Source organism: Canis lupus, chromosome 25 (assembly GCF_011100685.1).
Source record: "Canis lupus familiaris isolate Mischka breed German Shepherd chromosome 25, alternate assembly UU_Cfam_GSD_1.0, whole genome shotgun sequence".
Lineage (NCBI taxonomy): Eukaryota > Metazoa > Chordata > Mammalia > Carnivora > Canidae > Canis > Canis lupus.
The window spans coordinates 40063473-40089868 of record NC_049246.1 but is presented as its reverse complement, the minus strand read 5'-3'; the positions used below and the strand labels follow the sequence as shown (position 1 = coordinate 40089868).

General features: G+C 43.4%; 1 protein-coding gene across 1 annotated transcript in view; it reads left to right on the top strand.

Moving 5' to 3' along the window:
* COL4A4 (collagen type IV alpha 4 chain) overlaps window positions 1-26396 on the top strand; it is a 104290-nt gene that overhangs the window by 67249 nt on the left and 10645 nt on the right. The window contains 12 exon segments of the mRNA NM_001031818.1: window positions 605-712; window positions 1616-1797; window positions 2840-2903; window positions 5796-5870; window positions 10201-10308; window positions 10930-11037; window positions 16739-16810; window positions 17957-18085; window positions 18182-18295; window positions 19298-19453; window positions 21725-21832; window positions 22910-22918. Of these exon segments, the coding sequence (NP_001026988.1) occupies window positions 605-712; window positions 1616-1797; window positions 2840-2903; window positions 5796-5870; window positions 10201-10308; window positions 10930-11037; window positions 16739-16810; window positions 17957-18085; window positions 18182-18295; window positions 19298-19453; window positions 21725-21832; window positions 22910-22918 (1233 nt within the window).

Below are 26396 nucleotides of genomic sequence, written 5' to 3'. Positions count from 1 at the left end.
CTTACGAAATTCTTGGGTTGTTAATAATTGGCTCTCACCACACTGGTATGAGCCCACTGGAGCACACTTCTACGTCGGGACAGTTTATGAAGATCAGATGGAAATATCGTCTAGTCTTCCTACCTTCCAGAATTCTCGATGTGGAGATGCAAGTTGAAATAGGTGTTCTTGTAACAGAAGGAAAATAATAGAAGGTAGCTAGGAAGGGAAAGACAGGGAACTGGGACATGTGAGACGGGCAGTTTACATCTTACTGGATGAAGAGCCATGATTTTAGATCTGGAACTTTTCAAGCCTACCTTTTTTCACCCAAGACCCTGAGACCCACTTGGCTGAATTTAGCAAGCATTCACCAGTCACTCCCTGTACCCCAGACCCTTTTGCTGGACATGTTGGGAAGGGAACATAAAAAAGGCTCAGCCCTTCCTTTAGGAAATCCATTGATACTGTGCTGATACTGTGCTGATACTGTGCAAGCTGTAAACATAAATAAGGCTTAGTGAGCAAAATGAGGATTTGGAAACTGGACATGAAGTGTGGTCACAGAAGAATCACGTGTATGGTGCTTCTGTTTGTCCTTCTCTTGCATAATTCATATCTGAAGGAGCGAGAGGACCCCCAGGAGATGAAGGAGAGATGGCGGTCTTTTCCCAAAAAGGGAAAACCGGGGAACCTGGACCTCCAGGAGATGATGGATTCCCAGGAGAAGAAGGTAAATGCTCACTTTTTTTTAACCATATCAAATGAGTTGACCTTTATAGATGATCCAAACAAGCATGCATGAGGCAGCTTTCCTAATAATGCTAAGATTAGGGAAGGCCACTTTTTTTTTTTTTTTAAGACACAAATATACACAGATTAACCTCATGCTGCATTTTTCTTTTGCTTTTCCATGTCAGAATTTAAAGTTCATACGCATGTATAGATTTGGATCTTCCAAACCTGGATCAATCCTAAGATTAGACATCTAATACCAGTTCCAGCTTTAAAGTACCCCCATTTGTGGTGACTGGTATTAAAACGAGTAACACAGTGACGATTGTCCAGGTCATTTTGAGCAGTGCTTCTCAATCTTTGATGTGCACATGAATCCCTAGGGCTCTTGTAAAAATGCAGATTCTGGATCGACTGGTCTGGGGTAGGCCCAACTCTGCCTTTGTAACAAGCACCCCGATGCCTGGGCTCCTGCTCCCCAGAAATGGTGTGTGGCGAGGATTTTGATCACCACATATGTATTCTCTATCCCCCGAAGTTCAGTTTTAGTGTGTGTGAGGCCAGGGCTCTTATCTTGGCTCTCTCTTTCATTAGTGTTTAGGGGAGCGAATGTTTTTTAACTGCCCTGGGTAAGTTCTTCATTTGTAAAATGAGTGTGTAACAAAGCAAACAACCCCACATGCTCGTCTATCATAGAGTCTCTTCATGCCTTCCTGAGTCTCATCCTGGATGCTTCTTTCCCACTGAGGCCCCAAACCATCACAATATGGCTTAGGGCAGGAACTAGGATTCCTCAAACCTTCGGCTTCATCTCCTAAATATAGGACCCAAACCCTCAGCCTCGCTACTGCCCAGCCCAGGATTTCCTTGGAGAGGTTTGTAACACTTCCAACCCCATTAGGTGATAAAGGCAATCCAGGGATGCCGGGGAGGAGAGGAGAGCCTGGAAGATTCGGAGCACCTGGATTTCACAGAGGGGAGCCCGGGAGAACCGGGCAGCCAGGGCTTCCTGGCCCCCCAGGCCCCCCAGGCTCACCTGGGCTGAGAGGGATTATTGGTTTTCCGGGATTTCCAGGTGACCAGGTAAGTGGCTGCCAGTTGGGGAGGGAAAAAATGATAAAACCTTTTTGCTTTCAGATGCCCATAAGTAGTTATAATCTATCTGTAAACATCATTGCCCTTTTACTGGGTTTTAGAAGGGAAGGGAAGAATGGAGCCTTCTGGAAAGCCATGATGTAACTATAATTTCTGGCAAGTGGTCATGCCTGTTTCCACTGGTGGTTGGGAGAGTCACTCACTTCACGTACCACCTGCCCCTCCCAGCCTAGATTAGACAGCTCCACAGAAACTTCCCTCATGACTGCTGGTTTATCAGAGTGAAGAGTCATCTGAAAAATAACCCAAATTCTGGTTTCTTTTTTTTTTTTTTTAAGATTTTATTTATTTATTTATTCATGAAAGACACACAGAGAGAGGCAGAGACATAGGCAGGTTCCTCGCAGGGAGCCCAATGTGGGATTCGATCCAGGACCCCGGGGATCACACCCTGAGCCAAAGGCAGATGCTCAACCACTGAGCCACCAAGGTGTCCCCAAATTCTGGTTTCTAAGCCTTCCTGTATGATTGCAGATATCACAGATTTTGCTGTAAATACCTTTGGTTTTCATAACTATGAGTAAAATACCTCCTTGAGAAGCCAAGAGGTACAATATGTGTCTTAAGCCTACATCACAACTTCTAAAAGATGTATATAATTTGCTACCCATCTTTTGGAACCAAATAGATTTTTCAAATTTTTGGTAAAAAAAAAAAGTCTTCTAACAATATTTTATTTGGTATTAATTTGCTCATCTGAAACTTAAAACTCAAATTATGGGATACAATTACTGTTTTGTAATCAAGAATAGAGAATTGGATGGAACCTTTTGGCACCTCTAATACTGGAGTTGTAGCAGCTTTTAAAAGCTAGACACATGGAGTAGTATGTCTGCAATGCACTTCTAATTTTCTTTACCACTGCAAATGTATGGAAATTGGTTATGGAAAATTATAACTGGGTCATGTTATGCATATGTCATTTGTATTTGAAACCAAACTAAAGTCTTTTGTTTTGTTAAACTGTCAGGGTGAGCCAGGTTCTCCAGGGTCTCCTGGACTTTCAGGAATTGATGGAATGAGAGGACCTAAAGGTATGCTTTGGAAACACAGCAGCCATCCACCAAGTTCACAGTCCTGAGTGTTTGGAACATTGTGAGCACGCACATTTAGCATGAAAAGTAAAATACATCAAACAAACTGTACATCCAAGGGGTTCTTTTTATCTTTATTTTTTAAGTTTTTAAAAAAGTTTTTATTTAAATTCCAGTTAGTTAGGATACAGTGTAATATTAGCTTCGAGTGTACGATATAGGGACTCCACTTCCACACATCACCCGGTGCTCACTCATCACAAGTGTGCTCCTTAATCCTATCACCTCCATCCTCCCCCCCACCCCCACCTCTCTGGTAACCATCAGTTTATTCTCTATAGTTAAGAGTCTGTTTCTTGGTTTGCCTCTCTCTCTCCCTTTTTCCTCTTTGCTCATTTGTTTTGTTTCTTAGATCCCACATATGAGTGAAATCATGTGGTATTTGTCTTTCTCTAATTTATTTCACTGAGCAATACCCTCTAACTCCATTCATATTGATGCAAATGGCAAGATCTCATTCCTTTTTATGGCTAATAATATTCTAGTGTGTGTGTGTGTGTGTGTGTGTGTGTGTGTGTGTGTGTGTGTGTGTACACCCACATCTTCTTTATCAATTCATTAAATGATGGATGCTTGGACTGTTTCCATAATTTGTTTATTGTAGGTAATGCTGCTATAAACATTGGAGTGCATGTATCCCTTTGAATTAGTATTGTATTTTGGGGGGAAATGAAATACACTAGATGGTAGGGTAGCTCTATCTTTAATTTCTTGAGGAACCTCCATACTGTTTTCCACAGTGGCTGCACCAGTTTGCATTCCCACCAGCAGTGCAAGAGAGCTCCCCTTTCTCCACATCCTTGCTGATACCTGTTGTTTCTTGTGTTGTTGATTTTAGCCATTCTGACAGGTATGAGATGGTATCTCATGATGGTTTTGATTTGCATTTCCCTGATGATGAGTGATGTTGAGCCTCCTTTCATGTATCTGTTGGCCATCTGGATGTCTTCCTTGGAAAAATGTCTGTGTCTTTGCCCATTTTTAATTGGATTATTCATTTTGGGGGATATGAGTTTCATAAGTTCTTTACATATTTTGGATACTAACCAAGGGGTTCTCTTTAGACTCTGCTAGATTGCTTGATAGTCAAACACTCAAGACCCAAATTATCCACATTTGGCATTCAGATCCAAGGGTACCAGATAGAGAATAGCATGCTTGTTGTACACAAGGTCTCAGGGGGGTCTCTCAGCAATCTTTGTAGTGACTGCCTCTCCATAAGTGACAGCTCGGGTACAAGGAGACCAGATCCACACTGGTGGGCAGTGTCTACCTTGGTCTGGAAGCCTTCTGCACCATGGAAGCTAATATCTCTTCTAAGGACTCCATAGATACGGCTTTTAGGGTCCCAGTGACAAGAGTCATAGGACATAGAGAAGACCGGAGCCATGATTTCCCACCAGGTGTTAATATTTCACTTAAGAATGTCTGGGCCACATATAATTTACAGTTGAGTTATTTTTACCATAAGCCACGGGTCAGCAAGTGTGTTTTTTTGAGGGGCCAGATCACAGGTATTTTCAGCTCTGTGGTCTCTGTTGAAACTATTCAACTGTGCATGAAAGCAGCCAGACAAAATGCGAACCAGGGGTGTGGCTGTGTTTCATTAAAAATTTATTTACAAAAAGCTACAGGTTAGATTTGGCTTCATAGATCTTGGTTTACCTTGTGCCAAAAACAATGTTGCCTCATAACACAACTGGCATTCTACCTTAATCAGATTTCCAGGGAAATAGAAACACAGTTACCTGTGGGTAAAAATATTCTTAGAAAAAGAGAGGTTTCATTAACCCTTAATTCAAACAAGCAAACAAAAATCAGGTGATATTTTAAATTATGATGTTTACATAAAACCTTTAACATTATTACTGTCCTTATATACAATTGGGTTAATAGCTTTCTTTAAACCTACTAAAATATGATTCACCTTTTTAACCTTAGTTTTAACTTCACTATCTGTGAATTCACAGATTTGATGAACAGTGATATTTTACTTTAATATAAATGCAATGAATAACTTTAAAATATAAAGGAGTAGGGCCACCCGACTGGCTCAGTCAGGAGAGCATGTCACTCGATCTCAGGGTTGTAAGTTTAAGCCTCATGTTGGGTGTAGAGATTACTTAAAAATAAAATCTTTTTAAAAAGTGAAACAAAATATAAAAGTAATTAATGAATGACTAAAAATCTCCTCCCTCACCACCAATGAAACATGGTTTGCATTTTGAGAGACATTCCATAAATAATACAACATTTGCCATAAGAAAAATGACCTGTGTACATTTACTCCTTCAGAAAGAATAACCTAGATGTCTTCTTCAGAAGTTACAAGTGGGGAAGCTCTCATTTTTGAGTTGACACTGAGAGGATACCGGGTTGAGCTCCCTTGCAGAGAGCTTGAAATGTGCTTACTGCAGCTAAAACAGGGGAAATTTCTGTTTTTTGTTTCTAAAACACTAAGAATATAGATGTTCAGTGCCAAGTAATTGCCTAAATAGATGCCTAAATTTAAAGCTATTTTAGGAAATTTAAAAATTCAAACAAAAAAAAAAATTCAAACCGATTAAGATATAGTTGATGATTGTTACGAACTAAAAAAAAAAAAAAAAAAAAAAATGGTGTGTGTGTGTGTGTGTGTGTGTGTGTATTTAAATCACATCTTCTATGTTTTCATTTGTTCTTATGTAGGGAAAAAAAACCCTGTTTTTCCAAAAATTCTTCTGGAATATTTGAAGATAAACTATAAAGACAAATATGACTGTTATTAAGTCACTTCTAAGAAATAAAATTAAGTTATCTTAAATAATATATTATGCATTTTATCACTTACAGGAAGCAAAGGTGACCCTGCAAGTCAGTTCGGCCCACCTGGTCCAAAGGGTGAACCAGGTAGCCCTGGATGTCCAGGTATAGCTGAATGTTTTTCTTATTAAAACAATAAAGGATAGGGGCACCTGGGGGGCTCAGTCAGTTGAGCGTCTGACTCTTGGTCTCAGCTCAGGTCTTGATCTCAGGATCATGAGTTCAGGCCTTGTGTTGGGCTCCACACTGGCATATGGAGCCTATTTAACAAATAAACAAACAAAACAAAACAGAACAAAATGGGACGCCTGGGTGGTTCAGTGGTTGAGCATCTGCCTTCAGCTCAGGCCGTGATCCCGGGGTCCTGGGATCGAGTCCCACATCAGTCTCCCTGAGAGGAGCCTGCTTCTCCCTCTGCCTGTGTCTCTGCCTTTCTCTCTCTCTCTCTGTCTCTCATGAATAAATAATTAAAAAAAATTAAAAACAGAACAAAAACAAAAAAGAATAAATTACTTTGAAAAATAGAACAATTACTTTCTACTCTTATCTGGCAATAATTATATCAATATTTTCTTCCCTGTTTACACACATCTCAGAAGGATTATTTATACATATCTCCACCGCATCCTTGGCCTAGAAGGACATCAGGATTTTGTACCAGGGATTCTCAGTCTATTTCCACCATGGCTCCCATGACCTCCGATGGTGACCTAACAATCCATTCCCCTTGGCATGCCCAGATTTTGACATGGTCAAACATGATTATTGCAAGCAATTAAAAGCTGGACTACTTCACAATCTCTAGAATTATGAATGGTACATTAGCAATAACCACTCACACTGACCACAGCTTCAAGTCATCATTCCAACCCTTTTTTTCCCCACTCAGAAAATCATATGTGAATGCCAGTGAGGAGTGCCATTGTTGAGGTATCATGGAATATCTCATTTACTGAATATGGAATTTACTAAAAACCAAACCAAAAAAAAAAAAAAACCTCCATCACCAACAATGACTCTAAATTGTTCAAGCAATTATCCTCTGTTTATCAGTGACAAGTGACATGTGACATGTTATCCCTCAGAATGGGTTAGGATGTACTGTGCTCTTGCCTTCTGCTCGAGGCCCTGGCTGGCTACAGTACATGACCCACCATTGATGAAAGGTACATGCTTTTTAGCTTAGTAATTTTATTTTTAAGAATTTATATCACGCCAGTGATCAGACAAGTGAATAAAGATACCTGCACAGGAGTATTCATTGCCTGGAAAGAAACCAGTCACAAATGATGGCTTAGGGATGTATGCATGACCTCATTCAGCTGGTAGTGGATAGGTTAGACACAGGTTTGTCTTTAGATGGATCCCTTGTAAATAAAATATCTTGTTTTAATAGTTTTGTGCATTTTATTTATTTGAGAGAGAGGACAAGTAGGAGGAGGGGCAGAGGGAGAGGAGAGAATCTCAAGCAGAGTCCCGACTGGGCACAGAGCCTGACACAAAGCTTGATGTCATGACCCTAAGATCATGACCTGAGCTGAAATCAAGAGTCAGCCACCCAACTGACTGAGCCACCCAGGCGCCCTTATTTTGTGCATTATCTTAAAATTCTCTTTGGCAATAGTCATGTTTCGTTACATACAGTGGGAAGAATATCTGAGCAGAAGTATGATCAGAAGTTTTTTTATTTTTGTCTTTTTGTTTTTTATACCATAAGTTTGCTAAAATGGAAGTCTAACAGAAAAACTAGCTATTACACTTGCAAGAACTTTCTCATTCTCTTTCATAATGGTCTTTTAGCTCTGACATGGTCAAATAGAAATAGGTAATGTAGTATTTTAACCAAAGTAGTATTTTAACCAAAATTTTCCCCTATTTGGAGGGGAAAATAGTTTTGAGGTTAACATTGTAGGGGTTCATAATAAGTACCAGAGTGAGAAAGAAGCCTTAAGAAGGAAAATCACTGGTTCAAAGTCTCACTGTCCGTGTGGTCTTGGGCAAGTTGCTTACCATCTTTGTTCTCAATTTCCTCACCTGTAAACTGGCCCCATGCATAATTATAGGATTGTTCTGAGGATCAAGTAAGATTCCTTGAAAGCAGTTTGTGAACTGAAAATTCCACCTTTACTGGTAGTTTTATGTAAATCATTAAGACACTAAGATTTTATAAGCTGCAACTAGTCCAAAATGGAGGCTTTTGAGATTACCTAATATTTTAAGTGAGAAATTATAAATCTAAGTCATTTTCCACTTAGGCTAACTTTTTCAAGAGAATTTGCCTTAGCGTGATTTCCCTGGTGTCCTGTGGTTATCACCATTTAAACTGTTCCCTTTCTCATGTGCCATAGCTTTAGCTTAAAACTTCTAAATTCCATCATATGTTATTCACCAGCACAGAGTTTACCTAAATACACGATTTCCATTGACTGGGAAAAGCTGCATTGATTGAATTTGAATGAGCCCAATGAGAAGGCATAAGACATAGAGCTGCTACCTGTCTCAGGGGATTTTAAATGATTATGCTGGGTTGCTACCCCCCCCCCCTTCCAATTCAGCGAGAAAATATGGCACAGATGAACTCAGAAGTTCTCTTCTTAATTTGGATACGACTGGGGAGGCAAGCCTCAGTCTTTTCATTTGTAGAGGAGAAGAACACTGGCTTGCCTTTGCTGCGGGAATGTTTTTAGGGTAAATAAAATAACACACAGTGAGGCTCATAGATCTTAAATTCGATCAGGGAACAGGTATATACTAACACAGGCTTGTTTCATGTGTGTTCTAATAAATAATGACTGTGCCCCCATCCACGGGGTTGTAAATACAGAGACACATATTTTATTTGCAGATTCAACCGGCTAATTTCAGCACAGACTTTTGGGTTATCGTGTAAATCTGTACAGTATTAAAGTGAAACATTGTAAACAAACATGGGGAAATAGTCATCTTCTCTTGTAATCAAAGACATGTAACTAGAGGAAGTCTGAAATATTATTTTATTCTGACTGAATTAGCAAGAAAACAAGCCAACAAACTAATAAGTCCTCAGTGAGCTCAGGGCATGCTCTTAGAGTTGCCATCTCAGGGCTGTAGCCAGTTACGAGTGGTGATGTGAGTTGGGGCAGCACTTACGCAACCTTTTGACAACCTCTGTCGAGAACAGAATGGTCTACTCTGAAAGACTAAACTAAACAGCAGCTGAACTGTTCTCTTTAAGTCTCTGTCTTGAAAAAGAGACGGTAGTAGATTTTTTTTTTTTCTTTAATTTAAGAGACGTAGCTACCAGATGTGATGTGTGGCTCTGGAATGAGACCCAGTGTGGACAAACCAGCTATGAAGGATATTAAGGGCACCGTTGGGAGAACTCAAGTATAGAATGAAGACTAGATGATATTAACGATTGGCCTTAATTTTCTTGGCTGTGATGATGTTATTTGGGCCATGTAGGAAAATGGTTTTTTCAGGCATACCTCCTGAAGTATTTAAGGATGGAGTTCCATGATGTCTGTGATTTACGTTAAAATACTTCAGCATTTTAAAATGCACAAAAAAGAATCCAAATATTATACTCTGTTCCCTAGAAATTCTACTCCTAGGAATTTTTCCTGAGGAAATACCATAATATGAGAAAAATGGATTAAAATATATAAGAACGTTATGCATAATAGCAAAGAGAAATAACTTGAATGGCCAATTGTAAGAGAAAATTAGATTAATTTGGTTAAGATTAACTCAATAAGCTATCAGCTGGTAATCTAAAAATGATAATTAGAGGGGTGCCTGGGTGGCTCAGTCAGTTGAGTGTCTGACTCTTGATCTCAGCTCAGGTCTTGCTCTCATGGTCGTGAGTTCAAGCCCCGTGTTGGGCTCCATGTTGGGCATGGCACCTACTTAAAAAAAAGAAAACAAACAAAAACAATAATTAGAAAAATAATAGCAAATTTGGAAAATTACTTATAATACAGTTTTAATTTTTAAAAACTAGAATATAAAATTGTGGGTCTTATTTGAACATTGTTATACACATAAAAATTGAATTTTTTTTAGAGATTTGTTTATTTGAAAGAGAGAGCGGGGGGAGGGGCAGAGGGAGAGAGAGAGAGGGAGTCTTAAGCAGACTCTGCACTGAGCCCAGAGTCCCATGTGGGGCTTCACCCCACAGGCCTGAGATCATGACCTGAGCTGAAACCTAAGAGTTGGATGCTTAACCAGCTTCACCACCCAGGCATTCCTGCCATGAAAAATTGTATTAAGGTGGTAGGATATAAATTTTTTGTTTTCAACTTTTCCTTGCTATTATCTTTTCAACAGAAACCTTGTAAATGTAGACAAGTACTAATAGAAAAGAATGGCAAGGGCTGAAGTTGGAGGTTTTATAGATTTACCACCTCAGAAACCAATCCACAATTACTCAGACGTTGGATCTTTCTTTCTTTAGGACAAGTTGGAGCACCTGGAGAGCAGGGCTTGCCTGGTGTTCAAGGGCTCAGAGGACCACCTGGAAGGCCAGGATTACCTGGCTCCTCCGGACCACCAGGGTGTCCAGGTATCTTGAAAGGAGCCTGGAAGCTTCCAGGGCACTCATCTACCTTCTGGTGTATCAGAAAGAGCCAACCTTCCCTTGAACCCAATTTCAGAAGTGACTCTGCCTCTTCCCAGACCTGTGACTTTGGACAAGTCACTCAGACCTACCCATCCCTCACCTGTGGGTCAGAGCTAGTGCAGTACCACCGGGTTGGTCTGGAAGTAAACCAAGACAACACCTGTTAAGAACCTAGCAAGGTGCCAGCCACAAAGTGAGGGGCTGACAGATAAAAACTCCTTTCCATCCCTCCTTAATCCCCCTGCCATTCGGATGCTGGTTTTCTTTTTTCTTTTAGACTTACAGCAAATATAACACACACAACACTTTTATGGCTCCTCCTCCTGCCGATTCAGTATATAGTGAACATTTAAAATTGTAATTGGCGACTTTAATCACCCCAAAATGTATTTGCTCCATCTGAGGTTAAGTGTATTTTTCTTTTTAGGGTTGGGAGGTCTAGGGGATAAAAGTGATAAGACAGTTTTCCCAGTTACTCACCTGTTAAGAACACAGATGACCTTCCCCCGTTAAGGTAACTCATATATCATCTGGGTGTCTGCAGAACCTCCCTCTCGTCCTCAGGTAATCAAGGGGTGCCTGGGCTGACAGGGCCTCCAGGAGAAACAGGGGATCCTGGGCCAAGAGGCATGATGGGAGATCCAGGGCCACCAGGTCTTCCAGGAATAAAAGGTGAGTGCAAAGGAAGCCCCACCCATGAGGACAAATTGACTGTATTTTGGCGCCAAGTGAGTGCCACTGCTCTTGGTCACAGCTTCTTCCTCTTTCCTAGAGATACCCATTAGCTCCTTCCTCTTCTCTCTCACTCAGAGCTTCAGGCGGTGCATCTAGGTTCTCCACCCACCTTCTACCAAAATAACTGTGCTGCCATCTTTGAGAGCATTTCCCCCAGTGTTTTCCATACTGTTCAGGCCTCTTCACTTAATCTCGTCTTAGATAGTTAAGTTCCTATTATGTTCTAGTTTGTGTGTCAGACACTAGGCTTACAGTTCTGAAGACAGTAGACATGGTTCCTACCTTCATGGATATCACAGTGCAGTAGGGGAGACGTATTAAACACATATATGTAAATAAATCTATATTTACCAATTGTGAAGAGTGGAAGGAAAAAAATAAAAATGCTATGGAGAAAAAGCTACCAGTATTCATTATCTGTGTTAGATAAAGAAACACTTTTTCCTGGTTGAATGTTTGGTCCTTCTGAGTAATAGTAAACTGGTTATAAGTTTGGTTACAATAATATCATATATCACATTTATTTGTTATTAACAAATCTTCATGCCCCTCCATTCCTCCATGGTACTTATTCTTCTTCAGTCCATTTCTTCTATTTTAGGAAAAAGCAAAAGGTTTCTCCTGGGTGTTTTGTATATACTTCTAGCGTAGCACCTATGTTGTATACATTTGTATGTTTAGAGATCTTTCTCACCAAGTAGAATATGATTCTTATATCCTTGGCCCAAGATAGATACGCAGTAAGTCTACTGGATGGTTATTGTAAGTACTTTTAAATTCACAAATAAATTGATAAATAGAGGAATGGACAAGTAGAAGAATGGACAACTTAACTAGAAGCTGTGAAGTTGAGGGTCTTTGCTCGAATGAGCAGATGAAGGGCCAAGCCTTATGTGGTAGATTTCTGTAACTAAGCTCCTCTGTCTCCTCCTTCCTTCCTTTACCTTCTGCTAGTTGACTCATCCATGTACTAAATTTTGGTCAAATGAAAATTACCTCCATTCAAAAGAGTTGAAAACCCTTCCTTTGGGCTTAATTGTTTTATGGTTTTGAAAATCCAAATTAAAATTTTCCACACTTTCATCTCTCCCCTCACCAAATAGCTTTCAAATAATTTTTGTCTTCCAACATGCAGTCGTGTGGTGTGTATTATCTGGTACAATTCTGCAGAGAGGGAGGCCCTTTATTTTGGGGAATTGGTGCACTTATGTATTTCCATGTGGCCAAAAATGATTTGTCTTCTGGTTCTCATCATTAAACAAGACACCTTTTACTCTTCTCTCTCTTCATTGGCATTTAGCGTCAAGTCCAGTGATTTGTGTTAAATTTAGGATCTCAAGCAATGTAGTAATTTTTTTTTTTTTGTATTAAAGTTTATCTAGTGACTATGGCTGTTTGCTGTCACTGGAAATCGCTGTAGGCCTGGTGCGATGTTCTTTGACACTTTTTTGAGTCTCTAAAAGATAAAACTGGTGAAAAACCAAAAGAAAACATTTCCATTATTAACCACTCTTACTGCATTTCCCCTTCTTCCTACCCGCCTCGTTTAATGAAAATAGCAAGATTTTTCAAACATCTTGGTGCTGTAACAATATACACCCAGTTTGGCTAAAATGACTAGGCTCAAGTTACTGTTGTTGACTTGTCCTGCTCTTGAATGAGTTTGCATTTATTACATAATCTCAATATACTAGGTTATTAAAAAACTAACAGCCAATGATGTTGATTAACAGAATTACTTGAAAAATAATCTCCAACCAGCTCAGAGTTCTGTGCTATAGAATAATGAGTTTGTGAAGAGAAGGTGAGGAAATAAATATGTCAACCCAAATATTCATACCAGCAATCAGACGACTGCTGCAGTGGTGCTTCCTGACCATGCAGTGACACTGTTTCGCTGCAAACAGCCCAACGAACACCCAGTCTTTAAAAAGAAAAAAAAAAAAAAACAACAGAAAAACAGAACCATGAACCATGAAATACATTCCTAAAAATTAAAATGTCCACAATATAAATCCATTGTTACAGTTTATCATGCTGATATAAAAATGAACTGCACTCCAGCAGAAACACTTTGATCTGAGAAACTAAATATTTAAAGTATGTTCTAAATAAGTCAAGGGGACTGATTAACTTGTTTGAACAAACCAGCTGTTGAACTCAAAAAGTTGTTTGCTCTGCAGGAACGGGCCATATGGATTCTGGGTCCTGCTTGGGTTCGGTCAGATTCAAACTCTAACTTAAACATATGCTAAAAATGGCTTGATTTGTAGATTTAAATTTTCAAGCACACGTGCCCTCTAAAGGGAAGACACTCAGTTCCTAGTTGGGCATTCATGAGCCTGGAGTAATGAAAACTTAGAGACAACTGTCTGTTCCATGACAAGCACTGTAAAGATGTGGATTGGGTTGGTTTGGCTGGTGGCAAGCCAAAGGTGACCTTGGAAAAAAGGCACCTCAACATGTCTTTTATCTGGAAAAAAATGTCATGCACCTTACAGCAGTGAACATCATGGAAAAGCTCTTTTTTTTTCCCCCTTCTATGCCAAGGGGAGTGTCTCTTCCGGCCCTGCCCCCACAGCACTTACCACTCCTCATGTAATTACCCATTTGTCCTATCAGGTCAGGGATTATTTCTCTCTTGCTATTGTCTTGTCAGCAGCTGTTACTGAGTACATTTGGGGACTGAAGCTCCCCCGGGTTAGGAGACCATGTCTTTATGCTCTTGTGCCTCTCCTTAGTAGGCCCTCATGTAGTTTCTGAATGAATGAATGAATGAATGAATAAATAAATAAATAAATAAATAAATAAATAAATATTTATCTTATTTCAGATTCTGTTTTGTTAAGTTTTCAAATCTCCCCCCCCCCCCCTTTACCTATAGTTATGTGGGTCCCTTTCTCCTCAGTGTTCACGTTCAGGTGACCAGCTGTCTCGCTTTGCCTGGGACCGAGGGGTGCCTCAGGACGCAAGAGCCAGCAAAATCCCATACGAACAGGGGACAAAGTGGTCACCCCATTAAAAATATAAACCTGTATAGAGGCCATGGTGGATAGAGTGGCATTTGCAGACTGTAGAACAAAAGAAAACCTCCGTGGGGGGAACCCGGTGTCAGAGTGGGCCAGCTAACCCTGGATGGAGGCTGTGATTCCCATTAGGGCTGGAGCAGGGGGTTCCCTTGTCTGACTGGGGGGAGAGAGCCCACAGGCCCATGAGTGTAGCAAGGTGCAGCCTTACATGAAGGTTGTGAAGCAGGAGGACAGCCAGCGAGGTGAATAAAAAAATCCTCATTACCGAGGAATGTGCTTTGTTGGCCTAATTGCCTCTCATCGGCACTGTGTATATTTTATGCATGAACAACTTTCTGATTTAGAGATGGGGTTGATAAAAAAGCTTTCAGTAAAAAGGAAAAATTGCCCTTAAAATCCTACCCAGATGTAGCTGCATTCAGTTGAGAAAGATAACATTGGGTCAGTTAAGGGTCGGCCAGTTCAACAATGGTGAGGGGCTGGGCCCGTGACAGCCTGGGATCTGGACGTGTTGATGAGACAATGGAGAGTTGGCAGGAGCTGAGACATTCCACCCTAGTGGAGTCCCCCAAGCCATCAATCTTGGTGGCTTCAGCTGGAGATCAAAACACATTGAAATAGCAAAGTGTTCTCAAAAAATTTATTATCATTTCAGATAGATGGCAATAAATATCCAGATTTGGCGGATGAAGAGGGTCTGTGTGTTCTTTTGGTGCAAACTTGAAACGTTGGCTCATTAAGAGGAAAGAGGGTTGAAAAATAAACTCAGCCAGAACTGTTAAAAGTGGTTAGGAAATAAGAGCTTGAGGGAAAAAATAAGGGTGCGTTCCCATTTTCGGGAGGGCGGGGGGTGAGGGGGGGGATGAGAGAATAGGGCTCATTTGCACCAAAATCTAAAGTTTGAGTTTAAAAATAGACTAACGCTCCATTTCAAGTACGGATAATAAATAGAATGGAAGTAGCTAAGTGTGCCATCTCTTAATAAGAAGCCCACAGAGGACTTGCATTAATGACTAGATAATAATTAGCACTTAAATTATTTATACCCAAAGGGATGCCTCTAACTTCACCAAATCTTATTCCCCCCATAAACCTATCAAAGAACGTAATGTGCAAACAGAAGCTGTACCTCCTCCTTCCCACAGCTTTCTCTCCACCCATTCACGCCCTGGCCTTCCCGGTGGCATGTTTTCTCATCCACTCATCCATGCAACCACTCGCTTATTCAACAAACACCTATTGAACCCCAACCTTGTGTCAGGACACATGCCAAATGGGGGTATGGGATGGCTAATAAGGCTCGATCTTGCACTCAATTAATTTACCCAAAGTAATCCAGTCACCCAAAGACAGGCACCAGCATAAAGGCGAGAGAGGTTTGTGTAGGTGTCATGGGGTAGCTAAGGGGCATTTGACGTGTGCCAGGGTGTTATGATTTCAACTGACAGGGACATGGCCCTAAACTAAGTGAAGGGCCTGCTGACTCGTAGCCTTTGATGAAGATCCACCAATGAATCTGGAAGGTCATCAGGTTTTGCCAGGAGCTGAGGAGAAGATTCTTTCCCCCAAATCAGTGAGACAAGACATGTATGAATCACCTGGTGAAGGAGGGCTCAGCTCCTGGGAAATGTTCTGAAGGTATCAGTTGTGTGCCTTCTTCTCTTCCGCCCCTCCCTCCTTCCCTCCATCTGTCCCTGGTTTTCCTCCTCTACTCTCTCCCTATAAATCTGTACACTTGTATGCTGTATGTGATGATGTCAATGTATTATGGGTATTTTAAGGATTTATATGTTTATGAATCTATAGATTTATAGGTGTTTGTGTTCAGTGACAACTTACATAAAATCAGGCTGGTAGATGTCTCCTTGGAGAACTCTACTGATGCCTGGCAGAAAGACATCATACCTAATTACAGAGACTGGAGTCTTCAGCGGTCGTTATGAAATAAATTTAGTTTCAGTAAAGAGGCATCAGAGCGGTTCATTTTGAAAGAAGTAGTGGCAAAGACATAGCACCAGCCGAACTTGCCCTGCAAGCCTCTTCTTTCTGAGGGGTACGGTACTTGAAGAAAAGTTGGGTCATGTATTTCCCCAGTTTGCCACAGGCCCCACCTGTCCTTATTGTCTTACTCCCTTTACCTGACTAGATCTCGAAGAAATTAGTATCCACAGACCATGGTGGAGTGGACAGGTCCTGGGCCTGAGAGGAAGGAGGCCTGGGTTTGCTCCAGTCCAATCTCTCTTCTCTCGTCTAGGCTGATTTCATTGTCATAGAACCTAAGGTCCCTTCCTACCCCTAGATTCAGTAATTCTAGTCTCTATCTGGATAGAGAGAGATGTCCACAATATGGTCATAAACCAAGAGCAGTATGTTAAAACCGAAGAAATGTGTTAAGCTGTCTTGCAAAAAAAAAAAATGTCCTTTGAATGAGTGTGTTAAATAATAGCCACTGGCCTGGGTTTAGCCTTGATAATGACATCTAGGCAGTGAGGACTCACGGCCCTCTCCTGGGGATTCCGCTGGTGGCCATCAGTGAATCATCCCCAGTGGCCAGTGAACTTCCACACCTGGTCTTCCTTGGCGGGTCACAGGCCTATGATGTGTTTCAGGTCCCTCCGGGTCGCCGGGTCTGAATGGCTTGCATGGTTTAAAGGGTCAGAAAGGAGCCAAAGGTGCTTCAGGTAAGAGGAAATCCTTTGCGAGAGATTGAACTGCGATCAGCAGACGGTGAGAGGCTGCTGGGATTCCTTCACTGCACACGATCGGGGTGCCGGACTGAGAAGCTGGCTTAGCTTAGAGACACAGTCTTGGACTATTATTAGGACTGAAGATGACTTATATAAAAAAGGACCCCTGAGAAGACCCAATTTAAGAAAGAATGGCTGGTTAACAGTGACTTCTGTTGATGTTGCTTGGGACTGTTTCTCTGCTAAAGATTCATTTTTCTTTTTAAAGATTTTATTTATTTATTCATGAGAGACACACAGAGAGAGGCAGAGACACAGGCAGAGGGAGAAGCAGGCTCCCCGCAGGGAACCCCATGTGAGACTCGATCCCAGGACCCCGGGATCACGTCCTGAGCCAAAGGGAGATGCTCAACCACTGAGTCCCCTGGGTGTCCCTCTGGTATTTTAAGATAGTGGATGTTTGTTGCTTTAGTGTCTCAGCAAAACAGCTCACAATCAGATGAGGCAGCTGGAATCAGACACGGAGGTTTGAGGGTCTTTGGGTGGCAGATCGGATTGTTGGGCCGCCAGGTTTGATACTGTGGCTGGAGTGAGACTGAATCTTGATATAGTTTGGAAGGCCAAGAATTAATGTAGGGCACATAGGATTCACCTTAGTGGCTCTTCCAAAGAGTCTGGTGAAATGGGTGCCTCCCCCAAGAAACCAGTGATGTTCTCACTTTTCGATGAAACTCCGCAATGGTTGGTTGTTATCTCCATGCTAATCCCCACCTTACATTTCAAGCCAGTGTATTCATAGTTACTTATTGCTGGATCTCATTTGGGGTCTTATGCTTTCTGGGATAGAGGTTGGAACATTGATACACTGTTGTGGGGTTTTTTTGTATGTGGGTTTTTTTTTTTTTTTTAATCTGGGAAATAACCATAAAACGAACCCATGGCTGATGGGGTGTAAGCAGTGATGACCACCGACCCAGGGAGGGCTTTGCAGCCTTTAGGGCCCCACCGCTGCAGCAGGTGGTTGGTCTCAGCACAACCGGCTGTGTCCCCGTCACCCTGTTTGGAGGCAGTTTTTCTCCAGGAGCCACAACAGGGACCAAGAGGGAGAAGACCCGGACTAATGCTGTTTCCCTCATCAAGGTTTGCACGAAGTGGGCCCACCCGGTCCAGTGGGCGTACCTGGGCTGAAAGGGGAGCCGGGAGACCCTGGGAGCCCAGGAATTTCTCCCCCAGGCCTTTCTGGAGAAAGAGGCCCCCCCGGCCCCCCAGGTAAGAAGCGGCATGCTCTGCCCTTCTCTCAATAAAAACCTAAATCAAAACCTTGCAAATGGGACGAGGCTGACAGCTGACCGTGTCCCTCCTCAGGGAGACCTGGAGCCCCTGGTCCTGCAGGTGCCACAGGAAGAGCTGCTGAAGGTCACGTTCCTGACCCAGGTCCACCCGGAGATGTGGGTCCTCCTGGCCCCGATGGTCCGAGAGGTATGGGACAATCCCGGCAGGGGGTGGTGGAGGCTTTCCGTGCAGGTCCCCAGCTCTGGAGGGACGTAGGACCAGATGGAGCCAGAGCTGAAGGCCCTTAGCAGCGCCGTCAATGCGGCAGGTGGCCGAGGTGGGGGTGCGGGCGGCGGGCTGTCCCCGGCCAGGGCGGCTCTGTGCACCTCCTCCCTGGGGACACAGGTGGCCCTCGGCAGGGCCTGCGTCGTGGCAGCAGGACCTCTGGTCCCGGGCACCTGCCACCCGAGCTGCCGCCGCCAGCGGCAGGCCTGGCACTCGCAGCACAGAGGTCCCCAGGGGCTGCTCGCAGGACACGCCGTCCCTCCGGGCGCAGGACAGGGACAGAGTGGGCGCCGACTGGGCCGGGGGGGCACCCAGGGGATCACGGAGGGCGGCCCCAGGCCCCCAACCACAGCTCCCTCGCAGGCCCACCCCAACTGCCTTAAGTCTTCAGGCCGATCATCAGGGTGGGCTCAAGTATTATGCGATTCTATTTTTGGCTGAGAAAAATTAAAACGCTCCCAAATACCCTAGGCGGTATGAGAAGCTGAGGGGGCACAGAATTCGGGCTCACCTCGTGGGTATAGACGCCTGTTTTCAAATAGAGTTGAACGTTTAATCGAGTGAATATATTCCTCTTCCGTCACCAGATTTTCTCCAAAGCCTTTCATCTATGTGTCAGTTCGCCCGTCTGTCCTTCTGTCCGTCCATCCATGCGTCCTTCTACCCGATATTAAGGCAGTGGGATGACAATGCAAAGAGAAGCCACTTGTCTAACGGTTACTAACAGGCCACTTACGCCACCGCCCAGCTCGGGCTCCGCGAGACAGTCTCTGTTGCACTCCCGACACCGCGGGCTTTGTCGTTCTTCTAATTCCCTTCATCTCTCGCTTGCATTCAGTTCCTTTCCTTAAGAAGCTCTCAGGCGGCCAGCTGTCACGTTGGTCTTTGACTGAAAGAAGCTTTTTGCCTCCTCCCCGCGGTCAGGAGCGCCCGGGCCCCCAGGCCCCCCTGGGAGCGTTGACCTTCTGAGAGGGGAACCAGGAGACTGTGGGCCGCCGGGGCCTCCAGGTCCCCCGGGCCCACCCGGCCCTCCAGGACACCAAGGCTTCCCAGGATGCGATGGAAAAGACGGCCAGAAAGGTAGGAACGCAGGTCGTTTCTCAAGTCGGGCATGAAGACCCTTGCTGTCCCTCCCTTCGGGGCCTGGGCTTCTGCACCAGCACCGGGGAGCCCTCCTTTCCGATGGACAGAGTCCCTGCATCCCAAAGTGCATTCCCTGACTCTCCCAGAGTCCGAAGGCTCGGGTGACGGTTGGACATGTAAGGGGAAGAAACACAAGTTCATCCTCAGCCCCTAATGAAACACACTTGATGGTCTAAAGACCCGAGCTGAACAACAGAAATAGAACACGAGCTACCCACGCAACGAAAAGGCGTGGTAGCCTCATGCTAAAAAAGTAAACAGAGGGATCCCTGGGTGGCTCAGTGGTTTAGCGCCTGCCTTCGGCCCAGGATGTGACCCTGGAGACCCGGGATCGAGTCCCACATCAGGCTCCCTGCCTGGAGCCTGCTTCTCCCTCTGCCTCTCTCTCTCTGCCTCTCTCTCTCTCTCTCGAATAAATAAATAAAATCTTTAAAAAAAAAAAAGTAAAGAGAAATAAGTGAAATGAGCTCCGATATTTCCTTCGACATAATATATTCAAGTGTTGCCACTTTGGCATATTGTCGTTGATATAAACTGTCAGTTATGCAACAATCAGGGCCGTTTGTACAAACCTGGTTTCTCTCCCAGGTAAGACATCGTCCTCCCCAGCTTTGAAGTCTGGTGCGTGTTTCATTATTTACAGGACAGCCCAGTTTGCACGTGCCAATTTCAAGGGTTCAGGAGCCACATGTGGTTAGTGGCTGCCGTACTGGACAGTTCCGTTCGAGACGGTTGATCTTGTCTTTTTATATTCGTGAGACAGTCTCCATTATTGAATCCCCCCACTTTTTAAAGCTGAAATGTTTTTTAAGTCATTTTTTAAAAATCTAATTTGCTGATACTTAACTGTAAGTTCTTGGTCACCAGGATTTCAGAGAGTTATTCATTTCATAGCACTTTTTCTTGTCGAAAAGGGACCAAGAATGGTTTTCCATTTTAATTCCCTTATGTCATAGATAAGGAAGCTGGATACCAGAGAAGCAACTGTCAAAGTCTGCCCAATAACTGGCTCCCTGCCTAACTTCTGAACCAAATAGGAAATAAAGCAAAAGATTAGGGCAAAATGAAGGCCAAAATCACCACAAGGCTGTCGTGACTAAGTGCAAATGGCATCCCTGTAATGGTGCAGTACGCAACCTGCACAACAGTACACAACAACCCTCTTCAACTTCATTAGCAATGAAATCAATTTCAGAGAATGTGGCTTATATCTGCAGGTATGTGGGCTTCCAGTTCCTAAACCCCAGAACTGGACAGACACACTAGCATGCTAGTCACCAAAAGGAAGGAGGAGGCTAGCTGAACAACCTTGTTCCTTTTCCAAATAAGACACTCCTTCTTCCCAGTTGCTACTCTAGAGAATGAACCGCCACCTGGAAATATTCTTTAGGATTGGGAAAACAGGATGCAGTGTAAGTAACAGTGACCAACAAAAGGATATACAAAGACTTAGAAGTACTGATGAAACCATAAAGCGTGCTGCTTAACTCCCATTCCAGGGGGCGTATGGTCCAAAGAGTGTTTAACTTCAGCTTACCTTTTCAGACTTAGTGGGAAATACTTAATCTATTCCACAAACACTTATTAGGCCCCTACGGGATTCTAACGGTGAGCAGGTTTAAACAGGGTCCCCACTCTTACTCAGCATAGTTTCATGGGGGGAAGACAGACATTCACACCAAAGGATCCAGGGATAGAAACCGAGGCAGGTGCTTCAAGTAGGGGACACTCTTCTATGATAGCATGATAAGAGCAGGTGGGATTGGGATGGGGTCCCAGAGGGGGCTTCCTCCGAGGAAGGTGAGGCTGGCTGGGCTCTCTCCAGAATGAGGCCCTGCTGGGCACCGAAGAAGAGAAGGGACTGTGCGAGTAAGGCCCTGAGCTGCTGCCCTTCCTGGTTTTCCCTTCACTTCTGGTCCTCTGTCTCTAGAGAAAGTTCAGGATGACAGGGCTTTTCATTCTACTTTGGTCTTATCTCCGTCATGAAACCAATTCCCTTCGTCCTTTTGACAACACTTGTGTTTCCTTCAGCCAGAGGCAGCTCCTCACAGCTTTGCAGAGAAAAGTGAGAGACTCATCCGGATTCTCAGGCTGACTGTGCCCTGAATTTTGTTGGAGTGAATCTCTGGGTTCAGTCCATCAGACTGTTCTTAGCTTGATGCTGCCTCATTCCAGGGCCCCGTCTTTACATCTTTATGTTCCTTTTAGGACCAATAGGATTCCCGGGGCTGCAGGGGCCTCAGGGACTTCCTGGGCTCCCTGGGGAGAAGGGTCTGCTGGGCATTCCAGGCCGGCGAGGGCACCCCGGTCCTCCAGGTAAGCTCCTCACGCCTAATGATCTCCCCCAGCAGCCTGCAGACAGCCTTCTTTTCGGTATTGACCCTGTGGGTCAACTGGAAGCTCATAATTATTCTGAAATTGCCTGCGACTTCGAAGGAGTTAAGCTGTATTTATTTCAGACCTCAAGACACAATCTGATGTTTGGTAAACTAATATTTATTATTAGAACGAGTGGGTCTGCAAATTAGGAGTTGATTTTACATACAAGATTTCCGAGGTAAATGAATCTGTGTCCCCTCACACGAGAGGCAAAGAGTGATTCGATCACTGTATGTGAGGACCCTATTCATTTCTGTCCCTGAACTCCTGCTGATTTTCCTGGATATTTTTTTAAACTTCTTCTGTGAAGTACAGTAGTTCCTACGAAGACGGACAGGCTATTCAGTGTCAGCTCAGCATCGAACACGTTTTCATCAGAGGGGTCAAAGTAAGCCAGGGAGGAGTTGGAAGGGCAAACAGACATGCGTATTTGAGACTCACAGAAGTAATATCTCTTGAGATCCTAAATCCACAGCACGGTGATGTGGTGTCCGTTCAGAGTATTTTGCAATCTCCTAAATTAGCACCGTGGTCCGAAGAATAAATAGATTGCACTGGTTTATGATGGATCGGAGAACTACATGAGCAAGAGCTTATTCTTGGATTCATCTCCTATTTCCTCTCTGGGCATAACCTATAAAACTTGGCTAAATAATATGAAACTTTCAGAAGCCTGCCAATGAACAGAATTTCTCTATATGTTGAATTAGGGCATATTTGCTGTACGAAATCAACTGAAATTTTGTATCATGCAAGAGAGCTTCATGTCACGTTTTTCTGGATGTGCAAGCTCTATTACTAAAGCCGAGCTGTTCTTGTCAGTGACATGGATGGGGACTTAGTTATGTAAATAAGATGCCATCCTTCTGCTCATCATTGATGCCATCCTCAAAGTATTATGTATAATTCTCGAATAACCGATTTTGCTTTTGCCCTAACTGACAAATTTAAAATCTCTTTCCACCGTCTGAAAATCGTCGCGTGGCTTCATTTTCCGACTTTGGATCTCTCCAGGTTCCAGAGGTAAGCACTGCAATAAAATTAGTAATTTCCTCTAAAATCTGGCTTCTACTTATTTCTGTGCTGGCCTTTTTCACTGTACTTGTGAGTTATGCTTTGTTACGTTTTCATAGATGGGGCGCTGTAATTATATGAGGCTTCAGTGCCTTGGCTTCCTCATTACAGATACAGTAACCCCATATTAGAGCATCCTAAAGCCAAGTCTCATTATAGGTTGTCAGGACAGAGTAGACACTCAGCTTACATAATTTCAATTCAGGCCCAGAGCGTGAGTGCTTTCTCTGTCAAATGCTGCAGAGCATACCAGTGTTAAGTTTCTTTTATACATTCTGCGATATAAATACATAGAACGTCCCTAAAATAAGTAGTATCAACAACATGAAAAGATAGGTCCTTCACACCCAGTAAGGGGCTGTGACAAGGTTTTCCCATAATACCGAAGTCCATTTTCAAAGAGCAAATTTCCTTGTGTGTTACAATGAAAATGCTATTCTTCTTTTCAACTAAGTGTTCGCTTGCCCCTCCACAATGCCAAGCAACATATTATTTTGTGTCTGGGGTTTTCAAAGAGAGTGAAAAGAGTTTCTTAAAAGAAGAAAAGCGGCACAGTGAGCGCACGCATTTGTTCTTTCCAGGCATCTCTTATTAATCCTAATGAAAATTTACCTTGGGGCTCCTGGGTGGCTCCCTCAGTGGTCAGGTAAGCATCTGCCTCCAGTTCCGGTCATGATCTTGGGGCCCTGAGATCGAGTCCGGGATCGGGCTCCCTCCTCAGCGGGGAGTCTGCGTCTTCCTCTCCCTCTGCCTGCTGCTCACCCTGCTTGTGCTCTCTTGCTCTCTCTCTGTTGAATAAATAAATAAAATCTTAAAAAGGAAAAAGAAAATGTGCCCTGAATGCAGGAGCTTACACAAGAGACACTTTCACCGCTTCCGTTCAGCTTCTGGTTTAGTAAGAAGTAAAGAAAAGCAATATCAGAGTTTAAAAAGAATCTGCTATTTTAAATGTTTGTGTTTAAAAATCACAGCTTCAGAAAAAAAAAAGAAATAAAAATCACAGCTTCATATATAATGTTTCCACTTCCATCCTTTTAGTGTCTCTCTGTGTCTGTTTATGTATAAACTCATTTGAAGATAACTTAGGATCCTAAATAGGAAGCACTCACTGGGCAAATGCCCACCCCTCTCCCACACCATTCCCTTACCTGCTTCCTTCATTCCCCCAGAATTCACAAGATTGCTCAGGGAAAATACAAAATATTCATATTCATCTCCCTCAAGTCACTCAGAGTGCAACAGCCACCTTTTACATTAAACTGTATGTACTGTAAAGATACACCCAACTCAGTGTTGGATGCGGTTTCATACAGTATTTTATAAGAGATTAAATTCCAAACAGCTGACAAGGGCTCAAGTCTGTCTAGGGTTGTTGTTTTTTTTTTTTTTTAAGATTTATATATTTATTTATTTATTTATTTATTTATTTATTTATTTATTTATTTATGTATTTATGTATGTGTTTATTTATTTGAGAGAGTGAGAGAGAGCATGAGCTGGGGAAGGGGCAGAAAGAGAGGGAAAGAGAGAGATCCTCAAGCAGGCTCCCCACTGAACGTGGAGCCGGATGTGGGACTTGATCCCAGGACCCCAAGATCATGACCTGAGCTGAAATCAAGAGCTGGACACTTACCCACCTGAACCACCCAGGTGCCCCAGGTTCAAGTCCGTTCTGCGCAGACACATTAACTACTGTGTAGCCTGTGTTGCCACGACGGCCTACATTTCCTACAGTTTTCTTGCTGCCTAATCACTGCTGTTCCTAAACTTATTTTGCACATTTGTATGAATTTTAAGAAAACCACAACTGATAAGCAGTGTGTTTTTAAAATATGATGTGTCTCTTGGAATTCGTCACAGGGACGTGAAGAGTTCTGTGAGGCAGTGTGGTGTCCTGGTGAAGGGCACAGATTTGGAGCCGGGCCCCTACTGGATTTTAACCTAGATTCTGCCTAAGGTTCTCTGTGAGACCTTAGATATGTCACTTATTTACCTGAGCCTGGGTTTTCTTACCTGTAATACTCCAGTAATAGCAGCACACACACACGGGCTTGTTGGGAGTCTTTAATCGTAGAGCACTTAGCACGGGGCCTGGGACGTGATGAGGCATTCATTAAGTGTTGGCTGTTATCATTATTGGTTAGTGTTATTATGATTTCTTTGCTCTTGTGGAATATTTGCAGGGGGCCTGAATGGAGCTTTAGGAAAAAATATCTTAAAGATGTGAACGCAACCAAGAAGGAAAAACATGCAAACCTTTAGAGCAGTGATCATGCTCCAAGTGAGATCCCCAGATGGGCCCCATTAGCCTCACCCGGCAACTTGTTAGACGTGCAGATGTCAGGGTCTACCCCAGATCTATGTGCTCAGAAGCTCTGGGCTCTGACCAGCTGGCCAGATGATTCTGATGTGCTAAAGTCAGAACCGCAGCTTCTTAGCGCTGAGCGATGGTGAAGCTCTGGCTGACACTGGAGCCTTCTGGGGAGTTCTAAAAATTCCCCATGTCAAGGTCCCAGCCCCGGAAATTCCTATTTAACAAGCTTAGGTGGGATCCCAGCACCAAACCAGTTCTCTCTCTCTCTTTTTTTTTTTTTTAAGATTTTATTTATTTATTCATGAAAGACACACACACACACACACACACACACAGAGAGAAAGAGAGAAAGAGAGAAGCAGAGACATAGGCAGAGGGAGAAGCAGGCTCCATGCAGGGAGCCTGATGTAGGACTCGATCCCGGGACCCCAGGATCATGCCCTGGGCCAAAGGCAGGCACTAAACCACTGAGCCAACCAGGGATCCCTAGCACCAGTTCTTTTGAAAACCTCCGAGGGTGGGCTTATTGTATAACCAAGCTTGAGGGCACTGCCCATGCCACGGGCTCCCCAGTTGGATCACTACTTGTGGGGCAGGACCCCACAATCAGTAGGTTCAGAGAGTTCCCTGGAGAGTTCCAACCAGCATGCACTCAGGGTTGAAGGTTGCTGCTTGGAACCTTGAAATTCTGTCTCCACGAGTCACAGATGCTGTGGAAGCCCAAGTGGCCGAAATGTAGAACATAAGACTGGAGACACATGACGTTGAGTGTAGGATCCCCGCAGGTTGTCCTCCCGCTCCTACCTGTGGCTGACTCCCAGTTGAAAGTGGCCCAAAGATCAGAAATCCAGTGGAGGTCACCAAACGACTGCTGCCTCAAGCAACCTTCACTATTCCGTCCTTCTTTGGCTTTTTCTGAGATCCCATTCATTCGGTCAGCCGTGTATTTAACAAAATGCTTTCTGGAAGCTTTTCACGTGCCCCCACAGTGAACAACAGTCCCACTTGCATGGAACTTATTTGGACTGTTGAGCATTCTTTGATTCTCTGGTGTAGTGTCAGAAGCCTGTCCACCTTGAGAATGCGGAAGGAGCGTGTTTGTACGATTTGGGT